At 55.3% G+C, this 23,065-nt stretch overlaps 2 protein-coding genes across 7 annotated transcripts in view; one reads left to right on the top strand and one right to left on the bottom strand.

Annotated features, from left to right (window-relative positions):
* The window catches only part of PSAP (prosaposin), a 33,198-nt gene extending 32,001 nt beyond the window's left edge, over positions 1-1,197 (top strand). For all 3 annotated transcript variants that reach the window (XM_012663256.1, XM_012663255.1, XM_012663257.1), the window contains one exon: positions 92-1,197. In XM_012663256.1, the coding sequence (XP_012518710.1) occupies positions 92-127 (36 nt within the window). In that variant the 3' untranslated portion in view covers positions 128-1,197. The remainder of the gene's footprint in view (positions 1-91) is intronic.
* A 353-nt stretch (positions 1,198-1,550) lies between these two features.
* CDH23 (cadherin-related 23) overlaps positions 1,551-23,065 on the bottom strand; it is a 235,780-nt gene continuing 214,265 nt past the window's right edge. The window contains exons 42-64 of one of the 4 annotated variants that reach the window (XM_012663249.1): positions 22,430-22,888; positions 18,987-19,103; positions 17,743-17,967; positions 17,017-17,186; positions 16,662-16,799; positions 14,873-14,992; positions 12,912-13,089; positions 12,543-12,754; positions 10,426-10,617; positions 10,152-10,265; positions 9,316-9,445; positions 8,955-9,206; positions 8,715-8,876; positions 6,135-6,391; positions 5,653-5,750; positions 5,132-5,252; positions 4,965-5,044; positions 4,784-4,824; positions 4,626-4,686; positions 3,985-4,114; positions 3,682-3,804; positions 3,208-3,312; positions 1,551-2,576 (exon numbers count right to left, since the gene is read on the bottom strand). In XM_012663249.1, coding sequence (XP_012518703.1) covers positions 2,250-2,576; positions 3,208-3,312; positions 3,682-3,804; positions 3,985-4,114; positions 4,626-4,686; positions 4,784-4,824; positions 4,965-5,044; positions 5,132-5,252; positions 5,653-5,750; positions 6,135-6,391; positions 8,715-8,876; positions 8,955-9,206; positions 9,316-9,445; positions 10,152-10,265; positions 10,426-10,617; positions 12,543-12,754; positions 12,912-13,089; positions 14,873-14,992; positions 16,662-16,799; positions 17,017-17,186; positions 17,743-17,967; positions 18,987-19,103; positions 22,430-22,888 — 3,812 coding nt within the window. In that variant the 3' untranslated portion in view covers positions 1,551-2,249. Of the gene's footprint in view, positions 2,577-3,207; positions 3,313-3,681; positions 3,805-3,984; positions 4,115-4,625; positions 4,687-4,783; positions 4,825-4,964; positions 5,045-5,131; positions 5,253-5,652; positions 5,751-6,134; positions 6,392-8,714; positions 8,877-8,954; positions 9,207-9,315; positions 9,446-10,151; positions 10,266-10,425; positions 10,618-12,542; positions 12,755-12,911; positions 13,090-14,872; positions 14,993-16,661; positions 16,800-17,016; positions 17,187-17,742; positions 17,968-18,986; positions 19,337-20,427; positions 20,734-22,429; positions 22,889-23,065 lie in introns of those variants that run through there. The other 3 variants (XM_012663250.1, XM_012663251.1, XM_012663252.1) reach the window with 3 other exon arrangements.

Genomic DNA, 23,065 nt, shown 5'->3' with positions numbered 1-23,065 from the left:
GTTCTGTTTTTGGGTGATGTCTGAAACACTGATGGACCAGGAGTGGAGTTTGTCATCTGAAGACTAAACCCAGTTTCTTCTCTCCTGCCAGGCTGTTGAACATTGCAAACGTCACGTATGGAACTAGAAGGAACATTGCATCTTGCAGAAACTGCATCTTTTCCTACTTGTGTGTCTGGGGGAGTGAATGCACAGATCTACTTGACTTTGTTATGAAAATAGGACCCCCCCCGCCCCGCCTCCCCATCTCTACCCCCTCATTGTAGCATTGCTGTCCGTGTGGGAGGCAGCCCCTGCTGACATAGCTGCTTCAGTGTCCCTTTTCTCTTTGCTCGGCGGATGACGACCTGATGTGCACTGGAGGTCTTGCATGGCACCTCCTGGAGGAGGAGAAGGGGCTCTTGATGCTGGCGTGAGTTTCTTGGCAGGAGGCCGTCATCCTCTCGGCTGGAGTCTTGTTCTGAGGCTGCCTCCTACCCTAAGGAAGGACCCTCTCCCCTTCCTGTGCCTGTCGGCTGCTGTACAAAGCAGCAAAACAAAGGCAGTTTCATAGGAAAGACTAGATGCTCAGAATCAGGCTTTTTAAATAATATAATTCCCACTGTAATAGCACAGATTTTGGAAGCAGCTGCTGGTGGCTCAGGGGACATTGGTGGGACAGAGGGTTTGCTGTCCCTGGGTCAACCCTTGATTCAGCTTTCCAGTGTCTTTCCTGGTGATGCCTTGTCTTGGTTCTGTGGGTTTGGGTGGGAAGGGGGACATCTGCCTGAATGTAACCTGCTAGCTTTCCAGGGAGTCCCGTGGGCCTGGCTCGTGTGTGTGAACGTGTAAGCAGTGGTGGCTGCCTTGTGCCCGCTCGTGTCCACCTGGCTGCTGAGGCCCTGCTTCAGCTCTGTACCCCTCCCCCATCTTATAGATGCTCTTTGGACCTTTCATTTCAAATAAATGTAGATGACAAGCTCCTAAGCCTCTGGCTTCCTGGTAGAGGGCAACAGGCTGAGGGGTCTGCAGGTGTGGGGGTGGATACTGTCTGGGGTCTTGGCTGCTATACTTTTCGCTTCCGAAGCTTCTTTTCCACTTCTGGTTGCCGAGAGACCAGCAAAGCCAGCAAGACATGCAGTTGCTATTAAATGGACTTGATTTTTGTTTGTTTTGCACTGAAGTTTCTCTGATTTAACAATAAAGTTCTGTTAACCAGATCTGGGCCTGAGTTTCTGTGACACTCAGCCAGGAGAGTTTGGGCTCTGAGCCCACAGCCCCTTCAGTCCTTAGCAGCCCTATGACTCCTCTTGGCCAGAGAAAGAAAGCAAAGTAGGTAAAGAAAAAATCCTGCCTGGGCCCCCAAGAGACCAGGCCAGCAGTGGGGCACCTGAAGGTCAGGCCCCGTCACCCCCTCCAAACCCTGCCCATCATCCCCACAGGCCAGCCACGCAGGTAGTTTACCAGAGCCAGAGTGTATTGCCGGTTCCTTGTGAGTTGCTTCTCTTTTGAAACAGACCGTTCCAGAAACTTCCAGTGAGTACCAGTTAAACAAATCCAAGGGGAAAATATTGAGGGAATAATTTTAAAAAGGAGTACACACAAACACTGCATTCAAAACCCAACGGAGCAGCAGTCATTTCTCTTTATAAGCTGGGCACATTTGGGAAGCCAGTGAAATGGAGAGAATGCTTGTTCATTGACATTGACCTTCTTGTCTGTGGCGGGGTGGGGGTGGGGGGCAAGGATCACTCACTGCTCCACCTGGATGTCCAACGGGGATGGGGCAGAAATGCAGTGGGACTTGAACTGAAGTTAACGTGTTGGGCCAGCAGGGGACGCCAGCTCCTGCCCTCCCTCTCCTGGGTGCCTGTCTCCTGCTCTGGGGGGGCGTAGGAGCTGGGTGGGGGGTGGTACTTGCTGGGGTGGAGAGGGGAGGGGAAGAGGGCCTGCTCAGCCCCTTCCAGCTCAGCCTGAGCCGAGGTGGTTCCCAGACCCCTGGGCCCCCAGTGACCCTCCTTACCTTGTCCTTAGACGCCTAGCATTTTTGTTTGGTTTTCTTAAAAAAATAACAGATTTTATGAAGGTAGAGATCAGGTGCTGAATGAGTGTCTGGCAAAAGTGGAATCTGTCCAAGCAGCTCGTGGGCTGCCAGGGCCAATCCAAGTTTGTCCCCACAGTACTGGCCTGGGGAGTACTGCCCCTGCGCTTGCCCTGGGAAGGGGTGGTGGGACGGGCACTGCTCACACCAGGGAGGCTTCCCTGTCTAGTCACAGCTCCGTGATCTCCAGGGGGCTCTCCATGATCACATCTCGAAGCTTGTGCAGGGGCGTGGATTTGGCGGACTCCGTGCGGGCATTGCGCTCGAAGGCAGTGGCCTCCGCGGCAGTGAGTGTCTCCAGCGAGCGGCCCAGGCCCTTCTGGTCATCCTCAGGCAGGCTGTTGAGGTCGGTGGCCAGCAGCGTGCCTGTGCTGCCATGCACCACGTGGATCCCGTCGGGCCCCTTGAGCTCCACAGGCGGCTGGTGGCAGAAGCGTAGGCTGCCCTGGCCCGGGCTGCGGTCTCCCGGCTCCTCGTCCAGCTCAGTCTGGATCAGCTGCAAGAGGCCGGGACCCCACATGCTCAGGGCCGTGCCCCAAGGAGCGAGCAGGTGGATGGCCCCAGAGTGCCACCCGCTACGTGCCTGTTTCCTCCCTACCTCCCGCAGGGACCCCTGGGCTCCTGCCACAGCAGGCCTGTCAGCCTGTGTCAGGGTTTCTCAAACTGCGTGCAAAGGGGAACCATGGATGTGGTCTCAGGAGCATGGGCTTCCTGTGGAATCTTTAAGTTTCTATATCCACGTTGATGCTCTATAAAAATCCTGTGATGCAGTCGTGGCATCGGGGTTTGTTTCCCAGTTGGCCTCAAGCACAGTCAACTCGAATTGTGTCCAGGTAGAAAGTGTCCACAGGACAAGTTGGAGGGGATACACAGGGTGTGGTAGAGACACGCAAATGGCACTTTGGTCCTGTGTGGGGCTACTCCACGTTATTCTATTCCTGTTGGGAATTTGGGCCTAGCTAGGAGTCAGTTTTTAGATAAAGTCTGGCCTTTGAAAGTGTTGACATAATCGTTACAGGCAGGCATATGGTGGCGGGAGGAGGGTGGGGGGCAGAGAGAGAGAGAGAGGCACACCCCCAGGGCTGGGGCACGGCACACAGCGCCCGGCCACTCGGCCGGCCGGCTACCTCGGAGATGGAGGAGTGGCAGGAGGAGGCTTTTTGCACCATCCGCTGTGCAAAGAGCTTTTTGAGCCGCAGGTAATCCTCCAGGACCACCTTCAGCAGCGAGCCCTGGGGGAGGGAGAGGGTTAACCCCCCACCGAGGCCCTCCCCTACCTGCCCGACCCCTCGCCCACTCCTTCTGGGAGTCAAGGGTGAACAGGCTTCTGATCCTAGGGCAGAGGATGGGAAGCAGAGCCTGGTGACAGTGGCCAGCCAGAACCCACGTGGGCTCACTCTTGAGGCCGGGCCTTGAGGCCACCGCAGGCTGAGCAGCTCCCTAGCAGCCCCCGCGCCCAGGCCTCTCTTTGGCTGTGGTGTTCTCACCCCAGGGGAGGGTAGGTCTAGTTGAGCCTGAGGGTGTCTACCTCCCTGTATCCTCCAGAGTGGGGTCCAGGTTCAGCCAGGGGTCTGGGTGAGGAGCCTGTGGGGAGGGCTCACCTTGATGGGCCCCTCCCGAATGATCTGGCCCAGCTTGGCGATGTTGTCATACTCCTGGATGGCTGCCCGCAGGTATCGGTCATCCTCAGGCTTCACCGCTGCTGGTTCACGGCCAAAAGTTCCCTGGGGAGAGGGAACGTTAGCTGGAGCAGAGGTATACACCACACACAGACAGGTTAGGGGACCCTGCCCCCGAAGAGCCCGGCTCCTTGGCCAGAGGCAGCAGAGACCCATCCCCTCCACCCCGATCCCTCACCATCGCCTGTACACGCCGCCCCTGCCCCCGCTCTGGCCTGAGCTCACGTGGGTGCGGGTGGGGCTGTTCCACAGGTCGGCGATCTCGCTCAGGTTCTCTGGCAGGTCGTCCTCGTGCTCGGCCTGGGCGGCCAGCTCCAGGTTGCGACAGAAGGGATCCAGCCACACAGGGTTGGCTCTGCCATTGGGGAGCGGAATGGGGTGGGGCAAGGAGGGAGGCTCGAGTAGCGGATGTCCTCCCAGCCTCAGCCCTCACCCCTGTCCGTTTCCCTGGCCTCCTGTAGTGCCTTCTAGTTCTGTAGCAGAACTGGAGGTTTGGGGCCGTGGGAAGCAGGCCCCTTGGCCATGGCACCGGTGGGTGCGTGCCCCCATCCCAGGATCCCAGTCCTCCTAGAACCAGGGCGACATGTCAGCCAGGACTACCTTTGGTGCAGAGGCCTCATCCTGTACCGGGTGCCCAAAGTCTATGTACACCCCCTGGAGCTTGGGGCTGGTCTGGGGTGGGGGTTTTGGAGGGTGGAGAGAGGGAGAGAGGGGCGATCAGCCCACCAGGGGGCGCCCACACCTCAGGTGTCAGCCAGTCTGTGCTCCCTCAGCACTTGGGAGGCTGAGGGCATCTTCCTCCCACTCTGGGTCCTGGCAGGCCTACCCACAGAGGGAACTGGACAGGGCTTGAGGACCCCACTTACCCATCAAAGGAGTACTTGTTGGTGTTAGGCATGTCCATGATGTCAATGAAGCCACGGTTCCCTGCAGGGAGAAAGGTCACAGTGTGGAGGGAAGGGGCTCAGGCAGCCTTATGAGGGCCTCAGGTCTCCCCTCCCCTCTCCCCAAGGCCCTCATTCACCTGCTGAGCCAGCCACGATGGCTTTGAGCTTCCTCTTGTGTCTGGAGAGAAGCAGAGAGAGGCGCTGGTGAGGGAGATGGCTGAGCCTGCATCTCAGGGCTGGTGGCCCTGCCTGCCTCTTGGCTGTCTGGGAGCAGGCGATCAGCCTCCAGCTGGGGGCGGGGCTCAGGGGGACACTCACACGGTCCTGTAGTACCAGTTCATGAGGACAAAGAGCATGGCGGCCAGGAAGAGGAGGATGGCCAGGACAATGATCGCCATCTGCGGGAGAGCAGGGCCAGGCATGACCCTGGGGAGACGGGGGCGGCTGGAGGGTAGGGAGGGCCGTGAGGCGGGGCTCCACAGTACCTGCAGGGCGGACATGTCATCGGGCAGCCGGACAGAGATAGCGGGCTGCACGTCCAGCACATTGTAGTTCCGGAAAAGATTCCGCAGCTGTTCCTTGTTCTCGTCAATCATCTGGATCACCCTGGGCGAGGGGCAGAGGCCTCAGCTCCCATCCTCCGCCATCCCCCAGGAGCCGCTCCCGGGACAGTCTGCTCTGCTCCTACCTCCAGCCCAAAGTTCACCACCCCAGGCTGCGCAAGATGAAAGCCCACCGGCCTAGGACCGCCGTGTGTCTTAGAGGGCTCGTACCTCCATACAGGATCCTGGGGGATACTCCCGTTTACGGGTGGGGAGAGTAAGGCTCAGAGGGACAGAGCTCTGCTCACACCCCCAAACTCTGCTCTCCCCACTAGCCCTGGGAGAGAGCCCCGCACAGCGGGCTGGATGCTGCTGTCTGTGCCTCCTTTGGTGGGACCCTCCCCAACTCCAGGGCAAGGAGGCAGATAGACAGTCCCACGGTCCAAGAAAAGGTCTCCACTCACCGGTCCACATCCAGGATGCGGTTGGTATCACGGTTCACCACGTGGATGAGCAGTTCCGTCTGCGCGAAGTTCACCCGCCCCTTCTTGTCCACGTGGAACTAGGCGGGAAGGGGCATTGTGGGGTGTGGCCACCAAAGCATGGGCAAGGGCAAGGGGGGATGGGCAGGCCTCTTCCGGGAGGCCCTCCTGCCCTACCCTGCTATAATAGACACGTCACTACTGAATGCTCGCTGAGGACCAAGCACAGTGCTCATCACTTCACCCACACTGGGCCGGGTATTATGTATTAGCCCCATTTTACAGATGAGGAAACTGAGGTTTAGAGACCTGGGAGAACCGTCTCAAAGCCGCACTTACAGGAGATGACCAAGGGAGGTATATACCCCCTTTCATGCCCTTGAACTTTCCATAAAGCCCTGTCCTTCCTTGTGGCCTGGCCCCCCTCTTCTCCCTCCACTGCCAGGGTGGGTCTCGTGGGGCACCTGCACGTCGTCAGTGTTGACAATGGCACCAGTGATGTTGGAGAGCAGGTGGATGAACTCTTCCTCGAAGCCACGCACGCGGTCCGGGATCTCATTAATGACGATCTTGACGCGCTGGTCGTCCCTCAGGATGTAGATGCCAATGATGGCTGTGTCGTTGTGGCCTGCCAGGTCTCGGGCCACAATGTCCACCACGAAGTAGCCAGGGCTGTAGGCCATAAAGAGGTCGAAGGTGCGCAGGATGCCGTCCACACTCCCTGCGGGAAGAGCCCGAGCGTGGGGCAGAGCTCAGGGGTTACCCAGTGGCCCTGAATCCCCCGGGACGGGGCAAGGGCCCTGGGGTAGGCAGGCACACCTAGGGGACAAAGTGCAAATGCCCACAGGGTGCAGCAGGGAGCCGAGATGACAGATGAGTGGGAACGGTGCCCATCTGAAGGGACAGCGGCTCAGACCTCAGCTCGGCTGGGTACTGTCATGAAGGAGTGCAGCCTGGGCCACCAGACCTTGCACTTTCCTAGAGAAATCAAGCATTCCCATTCTCATGTGACATCTTCTCATTTTAAACCATTGCCTAAGTTTTTATTTAAACACTCTGCATATTAAACAAAACACAACTGTGGGCTGCATGGGCCCAAGGATGACAAGTTTGTGACTATTGTCCCATGCTGGGGTGCCACGGACCACTTCTGAGCTCTCTCAGTATCTGTCTCTCTCCCTCTCTTTCAATCACGTGTACTTCAGAATTCCACAAACATAGAACAGAGATGACCAGAGGTGGTACAGCATAGCCTTCTCTTAAAAGACAGCAGACCTGGCTTCAAAATCTGCCACTTTCTAGCTGTGTGACCTCTAGCAAGCTACTTAGCCTCTCCGTGCTTTGGTTTATTAAAATAAGAGCAGTGAGGCTGGACGTGGTGGCTCACATCTGTAATCTCAGCACTTTAGGAGGCTGAGGCAGGAGGATCACTCGAGGCTAAGAGTTCAAGACCAACTCGGGCAACATAGCAAGACCCCGTCTGTACAAAAAATTTAAAAATTAGCCAGGCATGGTAGCTCATGCTTGCAATCCCAGCTACTCAGGAGGCTGAGGCAGGGGGATTGCTTGAGCCCAGGAATTCAAGGTTGCAGTGAGTATGATCATGCCACTGCACTCCAGCCTGGGCAACAAAGTGAGACTCTGTCTATAAAAAAACAACAAAAACAAAAAAAACAAAAAAGAGCAGTGAGAACTCAAGGGATGGCATCTTGAATTAGACCTCATAGGATGGGGGACGTATATGTGAAAGCAGAGATGGGAGTCAAAATGGCATGCCAGGAAATGGAGGAAGAGGGGTTAAAGGCCAGGAGAGGATGGAATAGAGCAGGCTGAGAGAATGGTAAACAGTTCAGCTAGGTTAAGGACAGTAGGTGGTGGAGCAAGCAGAAAGAGATTTCAGGAGGAAGACCTAGTGAGCCTTGAATGCCAGACCAAGGAATCCTTCTGGCATTCAAGACTGGCATACAGATAAGACATGTGTAGAAGGGGAAGAAGCCTTGGGGCTGGAAGTAAGGTAATGGGACACCCAGAAGGGCACTTTCTAGAGCCTGACCCAGAGAGTCTCAGCCATCCACATAGCAAATGTATGAGCAAGCTTGCATATTTGTAGGCATTTCACATAAGTGTGCTCTTTGAGTTCTGGCTTTGCAGTGCCTAGCACAATGCCTGACACACAGGAGAGTGAGGTGCACAAATGGAAAAACAGGAAGATGAAAGGAGAAGAGCAGATGGAGAGATGGATGAAAGGGTGGATAGATGGATAGGAAAATGGAGGGGCAGATGGATAGATAGATGGAAGGAAGGTAGGATGGAAGAAGGACAGATGGACAGATGGATGGAAGGATGAAAGGAGGAAGGATGAACAAATGGACAGATGAAAAGAAGGAAAGATGAATGAATGGATGGATAGATGGACAGATGGAAGGGTAGATGATTGGATGGATGGATGGATGGAAGGATAGATGAATAGATGGATAGACAGATGGAAAGTAGATGAATGGATGGATGGATGGAAGGCTAGAAGAATGAATGGATGGATGGATAGAAGGATGGAAGGGGAGATGATTGGATGGATGGATGGACAGATGGAAGGGTAGATGAATGGATAGACAGATGGACAGAAGGGTAGATGGATGGATGGACAGATGGAAGGGTAGATGAATGGATGGATGGATGGATGGAAGGCTAGATGAATAGATGGATAGACAGACGGATGGAAAGGTAGATGAATGGATGGATGGATGGAAGGCTAGAAGAATGAATGGATGGATGGACAGATGGATGGATGGACAGATAGATGGATAAATAATGGATGGATGAGGAGACAAGAATAAAGAAAGGAAGAGCAGGTGGGTAGATGTAGAGATGGAACAAACTAGAACAGCTCGATGGATGGCGGATGAATAGAAGGGTGACATGACTGGCTAGAGGGCCACCCATATCCTGTGGTGCTCACCCAGCCCCCCATCTCCTCCAGATTACATTCCCCACAGTGACTGAGAGGTCTTGGGCTGGAGGCCACCCGTGTGCTGCCAGGCTCCTACCCATGGTGAAGACCTGGCCCACATCTTCAGAGTCGTTGGCAAGGGCCCGGAAGTAGTGGATGGCCAGAATGCTGTAGAAGACGAGGCTGTTGTTGCCAATGTCTGCATCCAGGGCCAGCACCTGGATCAACTCCGAGCCCACTTTGGCATCAGTGGCCACCCCTGCAGGAACGGGCAGGTGGTGTAAGTGGCAGGGCAGGGGCCACCTCACACCCCATGCCCAGACCCCAGTCCCTGCACCTGCAGTGTACTCAGCCCTGGTGAAGCGTGGCGGCTGGTCGTTGATGTCCTCTAGCACGACGCGCACCTCCTGCAGGGTGAGGTCAGCGACCAGGTCGAGGGCTGGGGAGGGTCCACGGGGAGGCGTCCAGCTGCGGTTGCTGGAGGCCTTGACGATGAAGGAGAAAACAGCTTCTCGCTCCCGGTCCAGGTCCCGCAGCACCAGCAGGCGCCCGTCGGGCTGCAGATGGAAGTTCTTCTCTTCGTTGCCAGCTGAGGGTGGGACCATGGCACAGGGTGAGGGGGCAGGGCTGGGGGCGCGGCATATTTGGGTCATCTCCAGCCCCAGGGTGGGTAGGGCACTGGCTCCGTCAGGCCCCACCTGCGATGAAGTAGTACACGATAGCATTGGGGCCCTCATCTGCGTCCACGGCGCCCGTCACGTTGCCCACGAGGGTGCCGCGTGGCGAGTGCTCAGGCACTGTCAGCAGCTGGTACTGGGGGCCGCCTTTCTGCAGGGGGAAGGGGATGTTGTCGCAGGAGGCCAAGGGAAGGTCTGAGCTCCCAGTCCCTGCTGGGGGCCCTGGGCAGTGACTTTGTGGCTACTGAGGGAGTCTACTGTCCAGGCCTTATGGGGAGAGTAGAACTGCTGTAACCTCAAGGGGACAAGGGCAGGGTCTGGGGACCTGAGCTCTGCCTCAGGACTGTCACCCGGTGACGTCCTCCATGAGGGCAGGGCTGGGCTTGGCACGTTCTCTGAAGTATCCCAGCACCTGACTGAGTCAATGAGGGGGGCATGTACGTGCTCTCAGGTACGCATGCATGTGTACACACTTGCACTCAGAGTTTCCAGGGAACATCCCTTCCCACCTACACACAAGCAGGAAAAACAACCACATCAGAGAGCTGGAGTCCAAACAGGGGGCCTCAGCCCTGCCGTCAATTTCATGTCAGCCCCACCTCAACGGATCCGAACTGATCGTCATGCTCCCTGTGTGTGTGTGTGCGTGTGTGTGTACGTGCACATGCGTGCAAGTGCACGAACGTCAGCTCCACGAGTCAGGCGTTTTGGTCGCTTTTGTAACCCTTGGTTAGTGTCTTGAAATAGTGCTCAATATAGTGAACCACAGCTGCTCAATAAATAGTTGTTCTCGTATGAAGTGCTGGCTGGCAGGTGAGTCCCTGTGTGTGACCGGCGCAGGGGATGGGCAAGCTCACTGGAGGCCTCACGAAGAGGGGTTCGTTGTCGTCAATGTCCTCCAGGGCCACCTGCAGCGGCTGCATGGTCTCATATGGCACCGGCTGGCCCAGGTCGCTGGCCACCAAGATGATCTGGGAGTGAAGAGCGCAGAGGGGAAGGCTGAGGGGGGCATTGGCCTAGGGCCCCAGGTGGGCACTCCCCGGGGGTGGGGTCCCCCAGACAGTCCCGGTGGGAGGTTGGGCCCTGGGCAGAGGAAAGCCCCACCCACCCCTGTGCCGGCCGCGCCCTTACGCTGTACACCGCCTGCTTCTCCCGGTCCAGGCGCTGCGCCGTCTGGATGAGGCCGCTGACCGGGTCGATGGTGAAGTACTCCCAGTCCCGGTTGCCCGCCGTCTTCAGGAAGCTGTAGCGCACCGCCCCGTTGAGGCCCTCGTCCTTGTCCGTGGCGTAGACCTCGTACACGTTGGAGCCCAGTGGGATCTCCTGCAGGGGCGTGGGGAGGGAGGCTCCTGGACATCGGAGGGAATCCCAGCTCCCAGGCCCCACGGAGCGCTGGCTCTTCTTCCTGCAGCAGCGGAATGTCCTCGCCACCTTCCAGCATCCTGCTTGGCCGGACTCTCGTGGATTCCAAGCATCTGCTATTTCCCCTCTGCCTTCCTCCCCACCCCGAGCCCAGGACTGCCCACTGACAGTCCAGCCTGGAATCTGCGTGCTCCAAGCTCCCTCCGTCCCTCCAGTCCCACTGCATGCTGAGGTTTAGGGGACAGAAGGAGAATCCAAAAGCTGAAGGCACAGCCCCCCTTTGTCCTGTGTCTGTCTTGCTGTCTCTGCTACCCCGACCACAGGCACTCTGGGAATCCCCAGGCAGCACCATCCATCCAGTGGAGTATCCGAGAATGGGGGACGCGGGCAGGTGGCATGGTGGATAGAGATTGGCCGCCCGGGTCTACTTTGTTACCAATTCCCCGTGGAACCTGGACATACCTCTTCAGCCTCTGAGCTCAGTCTCCTGAATGCCCTTGTGTTAAGTGTAAGGTATCAAAAACCCTAATTGAAACCAGACATTGACCCATGATAAGGCTGCCCGTAACAATAACAACAAAAAAGAGCACATTTCTTTGCTTTTAGTTGAAAAATTATCAGCTCAGCATAGTTTCATTGTTTATATCATTGATCACAACAAGCAAAAGTTCTAAATGGCGGTTACATCTAATTAATAAAAAGTGGGATGACAAATAGATAATTTTGCTTAATAAATGCTGGTCGTTTGGGAGACATAAATCTTTCCAAATACGGAGCCCTTGAAGGAAAATCTTAGTAAATGGAGTCTTTGGTGTGGAAAAGACTTAGATTGTTATTAATTTATACCTTCCTTATTCCACAAAAAAGATTTGAAGCAGCTGACAAGATATATAAGTAGTAAGATTGACTAAGGTAAAAAATTAGGGTAAAGAAAAAAATGGTTGGCAGGAAGATAGAAGCTGAAGGGTGGGAGGCAAAGTGTGTACCCCCAAGTCTCTGCAGGCTCATTCAAGGTGCACTGACCACTCTGAGCTCCCTAGTGGACAGAGCAAAGACTGCTCAGTCATTGCAGATGTGAAACTAGACACAAGGTAAAAGCAAATCATAAAGTAAAAAAACACAATGTTTCTTAGAGCTCAGCCCTGGGAGAGTTTTCTCCCGTAGGACCTCAAAGAGTGACAAGAAGGATTTAGCAATGACATTCCGAGGTGTGGAGACTTGCTGGAGTTTGGGGAACAAGGAACACGTGGGAGACCCCCTAATTGTCCCACCAAGGAGCGTTTTGGGCTTGGGTGCATAGCAGGAAGAGGGGAGAGCAGAACTTCCCCTATCTTATATGGCAATTTAGACCAAGGAATGGAAGAAGAATTGGAGAGATTCCAGAACCTCGACCACTTCCCCTTGTTTCTTATTGTGATGCTTGTCTTCAGCTCCCAGCCCGTCTCCACACTAGTATCGGCAGGAACAGCAGACAGACAGAAGGGGCCTGTGTGTTTATTTTGAGACGAGTGTGGGGGAAGTGGGTCGTGGGGGAGACTGTCCTTCTTGGTAGACATCTAGGAGCAACAACGGGGCATTTACTATTATTAGTCCTGTCTTGCAGATGAAAAAACAGACTCGGGGAAGTCGCTTGCTCAAGGTCATTGGCCTGGTAAGCAGTAGAGTTAGACTTGAAGCCAAGACCTTGCTAGCACAGCCCGTCCTACTAACCACTGCTCAATACTGCCCTGGGTGGCACCGGCACGTCTGCTGTCTTCTCTGCCCTGTTCCCCCACCTTGACAATGGGGTCCTTCCACTCTCCTAGGCCATGGCTGCTGCGGGACGAAGAAGAGGACTGGATACTGGAAGGGGATACCGGGAAGGAAGTCCCGGGGGACAGGAGTACCTCTCTGATGTGGAGGATGGTGCCATTGGGCGGGCGCACAAAGACGGGGCGGTTGTCATTGACGTCGATGACCTCCACCAGGAGCATGGTGGTGCCCCAGAGTGGGGGCTGCCCACCATCCGTGGCCACGACGGTCAGGTTGAACCTCTCGTAGGACTGCAGTGGCCGCTGTGTGGTCACCAGGCCCGAGTCCATGTCCACGTGGAAGGCCTCTGGCGGGTGGGGCAGGAGAGTAGGGCGTGGCTCTGACTGAGGCATCCTTCCTGTCCCTCCTTCTCCTCCTCCTGGCCTGGGGCTGCAGGCACGGCAGCCTGCCCCATCCCCCACCCCCTGCCAAGGTATCATGGGTGTCTAGGGGAGGCTACACACCCATGCCAGGGCCCTCCAGCGAGTAGGTCAACTCCCCGTTGGAGCCTTCGTCCTGGTCAGTGGCCATCATGGTGATGACTGAGGTGCCCGCCGGTTCGTTCTCGTACACGCTTGTGCTAAACTGGGGCTTGGAGAACTGCGGCCGGCAGTCATTGACATCCAGCACTTGGATCACCACCTGTGGGGGGAGGTCAAGGCCAAAGGTCAGGAGCATGATGGGGCTGCCTCAGGGGACCTGGTCACACAGATGTAAGCTGGGGCAGAGGAGGGACAGGTACCACCTTGGGAGGGAGCCACCGTCTTCTGATGTGTTGGAGTCTGATATCAAGGAATGTATTTAACTGCCTGAGCCTCAGTTTTCTTAGCTGTACAAGGGGGGCAGTAGTGTCTTATCTCTCCCACGTGATGATGTATGCTAGATCCTCAGCGTGGGGCCTGACTCCAGGAAATACTCGGCAATTAGAACCACGAGCCCTCTCTTTCCCGCCCTCCCACACCCCTTTGTCCTTGCTACTCCTCACGGTGGCCTGTAACTCTGGCTCTAATCTCTGGACCTTAATGCTGATCACTGGGATTCGTCCACTCCCCAAGGCCCCTGATGACTGGGATTTGTGTCTGGCCTGAGACCTGGCTTTCCCTGCTGACCCCCAGCCTAGGGCAGGCCCTGTGGACACAGCAACTCCTGGCTGCTATGGCGCTGCCTGTCCACGTCCTCATCAGAATCAGAGCCCTTCATGGCAGCGATTTTTTTTTTTTTTTTTGAGACAGAGTCTCACTCTTTTGCCCGGGGTAGAGTGAGTGCCGTGGTGTCAGCCTAGCTCACGGCAACCTCAAACTCCTGGGCTCAAGCGATCCTCCTGCCTCAGCCTCCCGAGTAGCTAGGACTACAGGCATGCGCCACCATGCCCAGCTAATTTTTTCTATATATTTTTAGTTGTCCAATTAATTTCTTTCTATTTTTAGTAGAGACGGGGTCTCGCTCTTGCTCAGGCTGGTTTCGAATTCCCGAGCTCAAACAATCCGCCCGCCTTGGCCTCCCAGAGAGCTAGGATTACAGACGTGAGCCACCGCGCCCGGCCTGCAGCAATTTTTAAGACCCCCTTTCAGTGCACTTTCAACCCACCTTATCTCCCCAGGTCCTCACCACATCCGCACCCTCCTTTGCAGATTTGACAGCTGCAGCTCAGAGAGGCTAACTGACAAATGCAGTTTGCTCAGCTAGCGGAACCTTAGTCTTCCGACTCCAAATACTGTGCTTTTCCCAACACGGCACGTGTGTGTGTGTGACGGGGACAAGAGTCAGTGTGAGCGCTCCCAGCCCTTTCCCTAGACCTGCTGAAGGGGACCTGTCTCAGCTCATTGGCTTCTCACCACCTCAGCCTCCACCCTGGCTTAGGAGAGTTTCCTGCGGGTAATCAGCTTACTGTGAGGCAGGTGGCAGATGAGTTCAGGAAGACAGGCGGGAGGCAGAAAGGAGCGAGCGAGACAGAGAGAGAGAGCAAAGCTCTGAGGCGGGACTTTGGGTAGAAGAGGGGAGATGCTGGCCTTACAGCAACTGCGAGGATGCTGGGATTGGGACGGGAACGGGTGTGAATCTGATCCCTCGTTAGTATTCTTTAACAGATTTAGATGATTACTTTATAATTATTCTGCACTATTGGACTGTGTTTCTTTCAGTGGGGTGCTATGGCGACACTGAGCCATGTGGAGCCCCAGGCTTTATTTGGGTTTCACCCAGGTGTGTTTAGCTGCCTTAGCAGTGGTTTGGCACAAGAGATTTCTCCCAGAGTCACTGTCTTCCTAAGCTACAGCAATGTGACTCGCTCAGTCACCCTCTCGCCTTCTCCTTCCTGCCACCATGTCTCTGAGGGGACTGGGTGGCTCTACCCTCACTCCGCAGCAGTCACTTGCTAAAGGCTTTGCTGCCTCCACAACCCCAGGCTCAGATTGGTACCCCTCACCTGCACCGAATTTTCTCGACGGTTGCTGGCTACATCCCCAGGATTGTCTTTGGCCAAGGCAGTCAGGATATAGAGGTCCTTCTTCTCTCGGTCCAGAGAGGACAGCACATAGATGTCACCCTAGTAGGGGAAGGTGGCTTTAGGTCCTTTAATCATTCAACAGATATTTATTGAGCACCTACTATGGCCAGACACTATTCCGGGCTCTGGAGATACAGCACTGGACAGGAGACAGTAGCCCCTGCCCTCAGGGAGCTCCCATCCTTTTTGCCTTCACTACCCTAAGCTACCTGGAGACGAGGCGATCAGCCCAGTCTGGAGCTAACTGCCTGATCAGGGCTTGGCATATAGTAGGTCCTCCATAAATATTCATTCTTCTTTTTTTTTTTTTTTTTTTTGAGACAGAGTCTCTCTCACTCTGTTGCCCTGGCTAGAGTGAGTGCCGTGGCGTCAGCCTATCTCACAGCAACCTCAAACTCCTGGGCTCAAGCGATCCTGCTGCCTCAGCCTCCCGAGTAGCTGGGACTACAGGCATGTGCCACCATGCCCGGCTAGTTTTTTCTATATATTTTTAGTTGTCCAGATAATTTCTTTCTATTTTTTTTAGTAGAGACGGGGTCTCGCTCTTGCTCAGGCTGGTTTCGAACTCCTGAGCTCAAACAATCTGCCCGCCTTGGCCTCCCAGAGAGCTAGGAATACAGGCATGAGCCACCGCGCCCAGCCAATATTCATTCTTCTTAATACCAGGCCAGGAGCCATGTCTAATCGCCCACACCAAACAGGAAGGAGTGAACCCCACTGAAAGGGCAGAGTGCCGGGGGGATGTGCGCAGAGATGGGCAGTGGGAGGGAAAGTCTAGTTCCAGCCTCAGCGACCGGGAAAGGCCCTGCCTGACCAAGCAGCCCCAGGCCAAAGGGCTCCCTCCCTACACTGAAAATAGCAGCTTTGAACCAATTAGTAGACATTTGAAATCATCACCGATCTTTTCTTCTGAATTTCTGCTCTTCCACAGGTCTGAGACTGAGGAGAGCATGGGGGATGCACGCTTTGGGGCATCTTCCCTTCCCCTGCACTGAGTATAGGGCCTTGTATCCAGTAGGTACTCAAACACCATGTCTATTTTCTGCAGCACTTCCTATACTTATCTTTTGACAGTTTCTTTTTTTCTTTTTCTTTCTTTTTTTAATTTTTTGAGACAGAGTCTCACTCTTGGCCTGGCTAGAGTTCAGTGGCATCATCCTAGCTCACAGCAACCTCAAACTCCTGGGCTCAAGCGATCCTCCTGCCTCAACCTTCCAAGTAGCTGGGACTACAGGCATGGGCCACCACGCCTGGCTAATTTTTTCTATTTTTAGGAGACGGGGTCTCATTCTTGCTCAGGCTGGTCTCGAACTCCTGACTTAGTGATCCTCCTGCCTCGGCTTCTCAGAGTGCTAGGATTACAGGCGTGAGCGACCACACCCGGCCTCTTTTGACAGTTTCAAAAAGCAGACCTTAATCAGGTTTTTTAGTCTGGAGAGAATATATCTCAGAAGTTGTCCCACAAAGATCTAGTTCCAAAAGCCTTTGGCCACTTCCTTCCATGTCTGCTGGGACAGAAAGGCCGCAGTCTACAGGATGTCTGGGCTCCGAGAACAGGGTTTGCTGACTTGGCTAAAGAACCTCTGAGGCTACAGATGTCCAGGTGGCAGGACCCAGAAACATGGGGATGACAGCAGTAGTTGGCTTCTCAGCCCGTGACACTGGGCCCTGCCCCCTTCCAGAACCCAGGCCTCCATCACGCGCTTACCGTAGTGGGGCTGATGGCAAACTTGCCCTCTCCGTCCCCAAGGCTGTACTCAATGAGGGCGTAGTTGCCCGAGTCGGCATCTGTAGCAGTGACTGTCAGGACGACTGTGCCCACAGGCACGTCCTCAAAGACAGCCTCCTGGATCCCGGTGGGCAGGGAGAGAGAATAGGATGAAGTCAGTCCTAGAGCCCTTGCCCGGCCCTAGGAACGATGATGCAGGGAGCCCAGAGCATTGAGTGGCTCACAGGCTGGGCACTCCAGGGGGCTTTGGGGCTGGCAGCGTGGGAGTGGAAGACGCCCAGACCCCAAGGAATAGGCACAGGCCCTGGACCCGGCCTGTTGGGCTGGCCCCCACCTGGTAGGAAGGCTGGTCAAAGATGGGGTTGTTGTCATTGATGTCCACGATCTCCAGGTAGACAGGGATCTCAGCAGCGCGGGGCGGGGACCCATTGTCTGAGGCCCTCACGGTGAAGTTGAGCCAGTGCACCTCCTCATAGTCCACTGTCTGGTTGGCAATGACCTTCCCTGAGACACAGAGGCAGCCACTGCCATTTTGGCCTCACTCATGACAGCTTTCCCAAGTACGAAGAGAGGGACCTGGAGCTCTGAGGGGCAGGTGCGACCCCTTGAAGAGGAGGGTGGCCGAGCAGCACTGCCCAGTGGCGGGCCTGAGGGCTGGGAGGGATGGTGTCCAGCTGTTCTCCTTATGCGGGGTGAGAAAGCTTCTCACAAGCCAAAGGGACGGACATCGACACTCCCAGGGTCTCCCAGGACACTTCCCTCTTGGCTCTCCTGCTCCCTAAGTGATAGTAACAGGAGGAGCCTGGGTGGGGGAGAGGGTGGGGGAGAATTTATTCCAGGTTTCTGGCAGACATCAAGGGAGCTTCCATCCCGACCCAGGACCAGGCACGCTGTCCTTTCTCCAGTTTGGGAATCTGGGAGTGGACGGGATGCTGGCCACTGAGGGGCTGGAGTGGGGCCCCAGCTGGAGGGTGAGAAGCAGGCCACGGTCCCTCTCTCAGGGGCTAAGCAGGCAGAGACGTGTGTCCCCCAACCCTCCTCCGGCAGATTTCAGACCTACCCGCTGAGGAGTCTTCCAGCTGGACGTAGCCTGGGGGCACGAGGTCCAGCAGGGTGTAGGTGATCAGCCCGTTGAGGCCCTTGTCGGGGTCCACGGCTGCCACAGCAATGAGTGTGGTCCCCGGGGTGGCCCCCTCCAGGATCCGCTCTGTGTAGTAGGTGATCCCGAAGGGCTTGAACTGGGGTGTGTTGTCATTGACGTCCAGGATGTTGACTGTCAGCTTGGCTGGGGTGGGGTGGGGGGAGGGGTGCCAATGTGGCCGGGCCAGGCCTTGCCAAGCCTCAGCCAAGCCTGGAGGACGTAGCATCTCTCAGCCCTCCTGGGACCCCCTGAGCATTGATGCCCTCCCCCACCCCGACCTCAGGCTGAGGCATGTGGCCCTGTCCTCTGGTCTGGTCACTGACTCCTCCATAAGCGGAAGGGCTGGTGACCTCAATGGAGCCCTCGGCACCTGCTGTGCCCACTTCCTAACCCGCTCAATGAGATAGGACTAAGATGATCTTTGAGACCCAATATCCCATTTGAGTTTTCCCCTCCACATAACCAGCCTGGGCCCTTTATCTTCTGAGCTGGAGACACAGAAGAGATGACCAAGTCTGCCCTTCCTTCCGGAAAACATGGGCCTCTGGGCCGTGGCGATAAGCAACCAACATGTGCCAGGCTGGCCCCCACCTCAGCGGCTGTCCTGGCCACATGGCAGAGGCCACCGAGCCCACCCCATCCCATTTCCCCACCCAGCCCCTCTCTGGCAGACCCTCTGGCCTTGCCTCAGGTGGCCCATGCCCGACCCGCAGAGGGCAGCACTGGGGTCCTCTCTTCCCCGCAGTGCCTGCACCCCCAGCGTGGTGTCTGTGCCCTCCAGTCACTGTCCTTGCTCTCTGCTTCCTCTGTGCTGACCCTCGTGGCTTCCTATCAGATCATGAGGTTCCTGCCTCACATCCTAGCCACACCCTGTTACCAGTTCTGACAAGTGGACTCTGACCTAAGTCTCTGGCAACCCAGCCTTTTCTCAACCCCCTGGCAGGCTTCACCAAGCCTCCTCCCCACTCTGCGCCTTGGGGTTCAGCTGGCACACGGTGCTGAGCTCTGCGTTACAATTGCCACCCTGAGCCTTGCTGTAGCCGCCACCCCCCCATGCCTTTGGTGTTGCCGGACTCCTGCTGGCAACTGCAGCTGCGGCCTGAGGCCCCCTGCCCTGATTGGCTCTGAGTAACCAATGAGAGATGTCTGCAGGGGAACCTTACCGTTTGGCACGCTGACAGAGCGCTCTGGTAGGTCGCTGGCATTGTCAATCACCGAGAGAGTGACCTCATAAGTGGCAACAAGCTCCCGGTTCAGGGGGGACTTCACCATTACAGACCCTGTGGACCAGGCCAAGTCAGGTTCAGCCTGAGCAGAACCCCCTAAAATCTGGGCCCCCAGGGGTGCTCCTCCCAGTCCCCACAGAGGGCGACGGTGCCCAGTGGACCCTGGGGCTTGCGGTGGGGATGGGTCCATAGCTGCCCACACAAGCTGGGGCGCACGGCTCTGCCCTTCACTCGGTGCTCACTAGCCGCGACTCCGGGCAAGTCATTTAACCCCTCTGCACCTTTGTCTCCTTGTTTGTGAACCCGGTAATTACAGTACCCGCCGCATTGGGCTCCTTTGAGGATCAGAACACTTAAATGAGTTTCCACTTGTAAAGAACTTACAGTGGTACTTGGCACACAGAAAGTGCTATATACTTGCTTGGTTAAAAATTCTTACATTCTACAATAGCGTGAACGTACCCAACACTATCAAACCGTACACTGAAAGATGGCCAAGATGAATTTTTTTTTTTTTTGAGACAGAGTCTCACTGTGTTGCCCGGGCTAGAGTGCCGTGGCGTCATCCTAGCTCACAGCAACCTCAAACTCCTGGGCTCAAGGGATCCTCCTGCCTCAGCCTCCCGAGTAGCTGGGATTACAGGCACGCGCCACCATGCCCGGCTAATTTTTTCTATATATTTTTAGTTGTCCGATTAATTTCTTTCTATTTTTAGTAGAGACGGGGTCTCGCTCTTGCTCAGGCTGGTTTCGAACTCCTGAGCTCAAACAATCCGCCCGCCTCGGCCTCCCAGAGAGCTAGGATTACAGGAGCCACTGTGCCCGGCCTCTAAGATGAATTTTGTTATGTGTATTTTATCACAATTTTAAAGAAAATGAGCATAGTCTAGGGAGATCAAGTATAAAGGAAGGTCATGGCAGCTGGAAAGCCCTGAAGGGGTCCCTGGGGGGGACAGTGGTGGGACAGGCTGTATACCTTAGGCCCACCCCTTTGTCTCAATTACACGGAGTGAAAGGGGCTGATTGTGGGATAGGCGCATTGGTCCTATGTTAGTCTCAGCAGAGTTTCCTTCTCTTCTACCCACTGCCTCCCAGAGTCTCTGCCTGCTCCTCAAATTAGAGAGGAACCTTCCAGAAGCTTGGGCTTGGACTGGATGGAACTAGTTTGGCCGTGACCTCAGAGCTGGCTTTCCTGGGACCTTTCTTCTTCCTGCCTGCTAGAGGGCCTGGTGGCTCCTCCTCCCACTGGCCTCATCCTAGAGTGAGGCCTCCTCTCCCTCTCAGGCACTGGGGTCTCTGGGATCCCCTTCCCCCTCGGTGGATCACCCTGCTGGGGCTTCTGTCTTCCGTGGGTCCCCAGCATGGGGTGGTCACTTACCCTGGGCCGCCTCCTCCTCCTCCTCCTCCTCTTCCTACTCTCGCTCCCTGTCCCCCAGGCTGGGGAGCGAGGATGGGGAGAGGGCGGCTGCATTCAGTCTGCAAAGGCTGGGCCACGGCCTCGGCCCGGGCCCCACAGGGCAGGAAGGGTGGTGGGGGTGCGGTGGGCATGGAGGAAGGCAATGGGGTGAAGCAGAGAAGAGATGAGGTGGGAAGTGACAGAGAAACAGAGCTCAAACCTGTGGGCCTGCCAGCCGTGAGGAAGAGAGAAGAGGGTTAACATCAGTTAGTTCGGGGTGCGGCAGGGAGGGAGTGGAGCGGGGCATGGGGGCGGTGGGGACTCAAAGCTCACCAGGGCAGGGGACACAGGGAGGTGTGGAGGGACAGGTACGGGGGAAGGAAACCAGGGGAGCAAGCAGGAGCCCAGCTGGAGAGGAGAGCTCAGGGGCCTCATGAGGCTCTGGCAAGAAGAAAGGGCAGGGAGGTGAGCAAGGGTGGGGAGAGCCTGAGGAAGAGGGGCAGAGAAGACACTGGAAAGAAAAATAGAGAGAAGAGAGTCAGTGGGAGGAGGGAGAACAGAAAGGAGAAAAGCAGTGGAGGCTTTAGTGCAGCGCGGAGCTGAGCAGGGCACGGAGCAGCTCTCCATGGTCCTGACCAGCCCATGCCGCCCGGGATTTTGCTAGCCTGGGACGGGGCTGATTTTATCTAACCTCTCCTAGGCTCCTGGTTTTTCTTTCTTCTTTTTCCCTTTGGGCCTCATATGCAGATTGAGCTAATGATACTGTTCACCGTACAGTATGATCGCTGGCACCTCTGTTGCTTTCTGAATGTATCTACTCCCTTCTATTTCCATTTTCCTTCTGCCCTCGGGCGATCACTGTAATGTACTGAAGGATATTTTTTACTAAAAAGTATTCCAAAAATCATGTATTGCTTTGTGTGTATGTATTTTACACTTATGCAAATCATGTCGGGTATGTATCTCCTCCCATTTCTTACTCCTTTCAGTAAGAACTTATTATTAAGCCCCACCCACATTGCTTGGTGTGAGTCTAATCTATTATTTCTTCCTGCTGCCTGGCACCCCCATGGTGTGCACCCACCGCATTTTACTCTCAGTCTCCCACCACCACCAATAAATCTGCGGTGAACATCCTTATACAGTCCCATTAATGCCCTGACAATGTCTCTGAGCCGTATCCTCAGAAGCAGAATTGCTAGGTCCTGGGCTGCGAGTGTACTTCGTGCTGGAAGGCTGTCCAGACGGTGGAATCGGTCTCACAGCAGTGCACGAAGGTTCCAAAGTCCACACATTGTCACCAATATCAACATTGTCCAGCATCTTAATATCTGCTAATCACATACGGAAAACTGATATCTCATTGCCGTTTTACTATACATTTCTCTGAATAACGACGATTTTTAGCATTTAGCATTTTGCTATGTTAATTTTTCTGTCACTCCTCTGGGCCTTCCAAGAAGTGCACCCGTCAGGTACCATGTCTTTCCCTAACTCCCCAAAAGAGCGAAAACATCGAACTTTTGGTCAAATAGTAAAACCATCCAAATTATAATAAGCTGTATAAAATGTGAAAGATAAGCCACGGTTCTCTTTGTCTTGTGACAGTGCAGGAAAATCTTACAGATGATTTAAATGGCCAGCGTACACAGGAAGAAAGGGCTCAACCACTCAGTTATTAAAAATGCACATTAAAATAGGTATCAGCTTCCTCTGAAGTCACAAACATGAAAACATTCCAGTATTTAATGCTGGCGTGAGTGTGGTGAGATGCGCAGAGTGAGGGGATCAGAAGACCAGAGGAGCTGGTCAAGGGAGAGGAGGAAGAGGAGGGAAGGATACGGTGCCGACAGGGGAGAGAAGAGAGTGGAAAGGGAGCAGCAGGGAAAGAGAAGGAAGAGGGAGGAAGGAGGAAGCAGGGAGCCAAGGAACTGGGCAGGGAGTCAGGGCAGAGGCGGGTAGGAGGGGTGCAAGGCCCCTGTACCTGTATTGATATTCACAGCAAAGGTGTCCTCCTGGTCGGGTACCAGGCGGTCAGTGTCATCCTTGGCCACGATGCCGATGATGTGGTACTCCAGCTTTGGGTTGAGGTCGCGGTCAACGGCGGTGACGTTGGCAATGACAGTGCCTGGCTTGGCCGACTCCAGCACGCTCACTGTTTGGATCGGGTTGAGGAACTCGGGCCGGGAGTCATTGACATCATCGATCAGGATGGTGACGATGGCCGTGCCAGAGAGAGGAACGGTGCCCCGGTCAGTGGCCACCACTGTCAGCCTGTAGGAGTCCTGCTCCTCCCTGTCAATGGTGGCATTGCCAACGCGGATGACCCCGGTGACAGGGTGGATGAGAAAGCGGTCCTGAGCTCCAGCTTCTATCCGATAGATTAGCTCCCCATTGAGGCCACTGTCCTCGTCCGTGGCTGTGACTTGAAGGACCGAGAGTCCTGTGGGGGAGGGAATGGGGAGTGAGCGCAGTGGCCTCTTCCAGAAAGATCACACCAGGACATGTTTGTCGGTGCACGAGAGGCCCCTTCTCATGATAGCCAGTTTTTATTTATCTTTTACACATTTTTCATGTTTGCAATTTTACAAGAAAATGGTATTTTTATATTTTTGATTAA

The sequence above is a fragment of the Propithecus coquereli genome, unplaced genomic scaffold (assembly GCF_000956105.1).
Source record: "Propithecus coquereli isolate 6110/MARCELLA unplaced genomic scaffold, Pcoq_1.0 Scaffold80, whole genome shotgun sequence".
NCBI lineage: Eukaryota > Metazoa > Chordata > Mammalia > Primates > Indriidae > Propithecus > Propithecus coquereli.
Note: the sequence above shows the minus strand (reverse complement) of the source record. Positions and strands in the feature narration are given on the sequence as shown.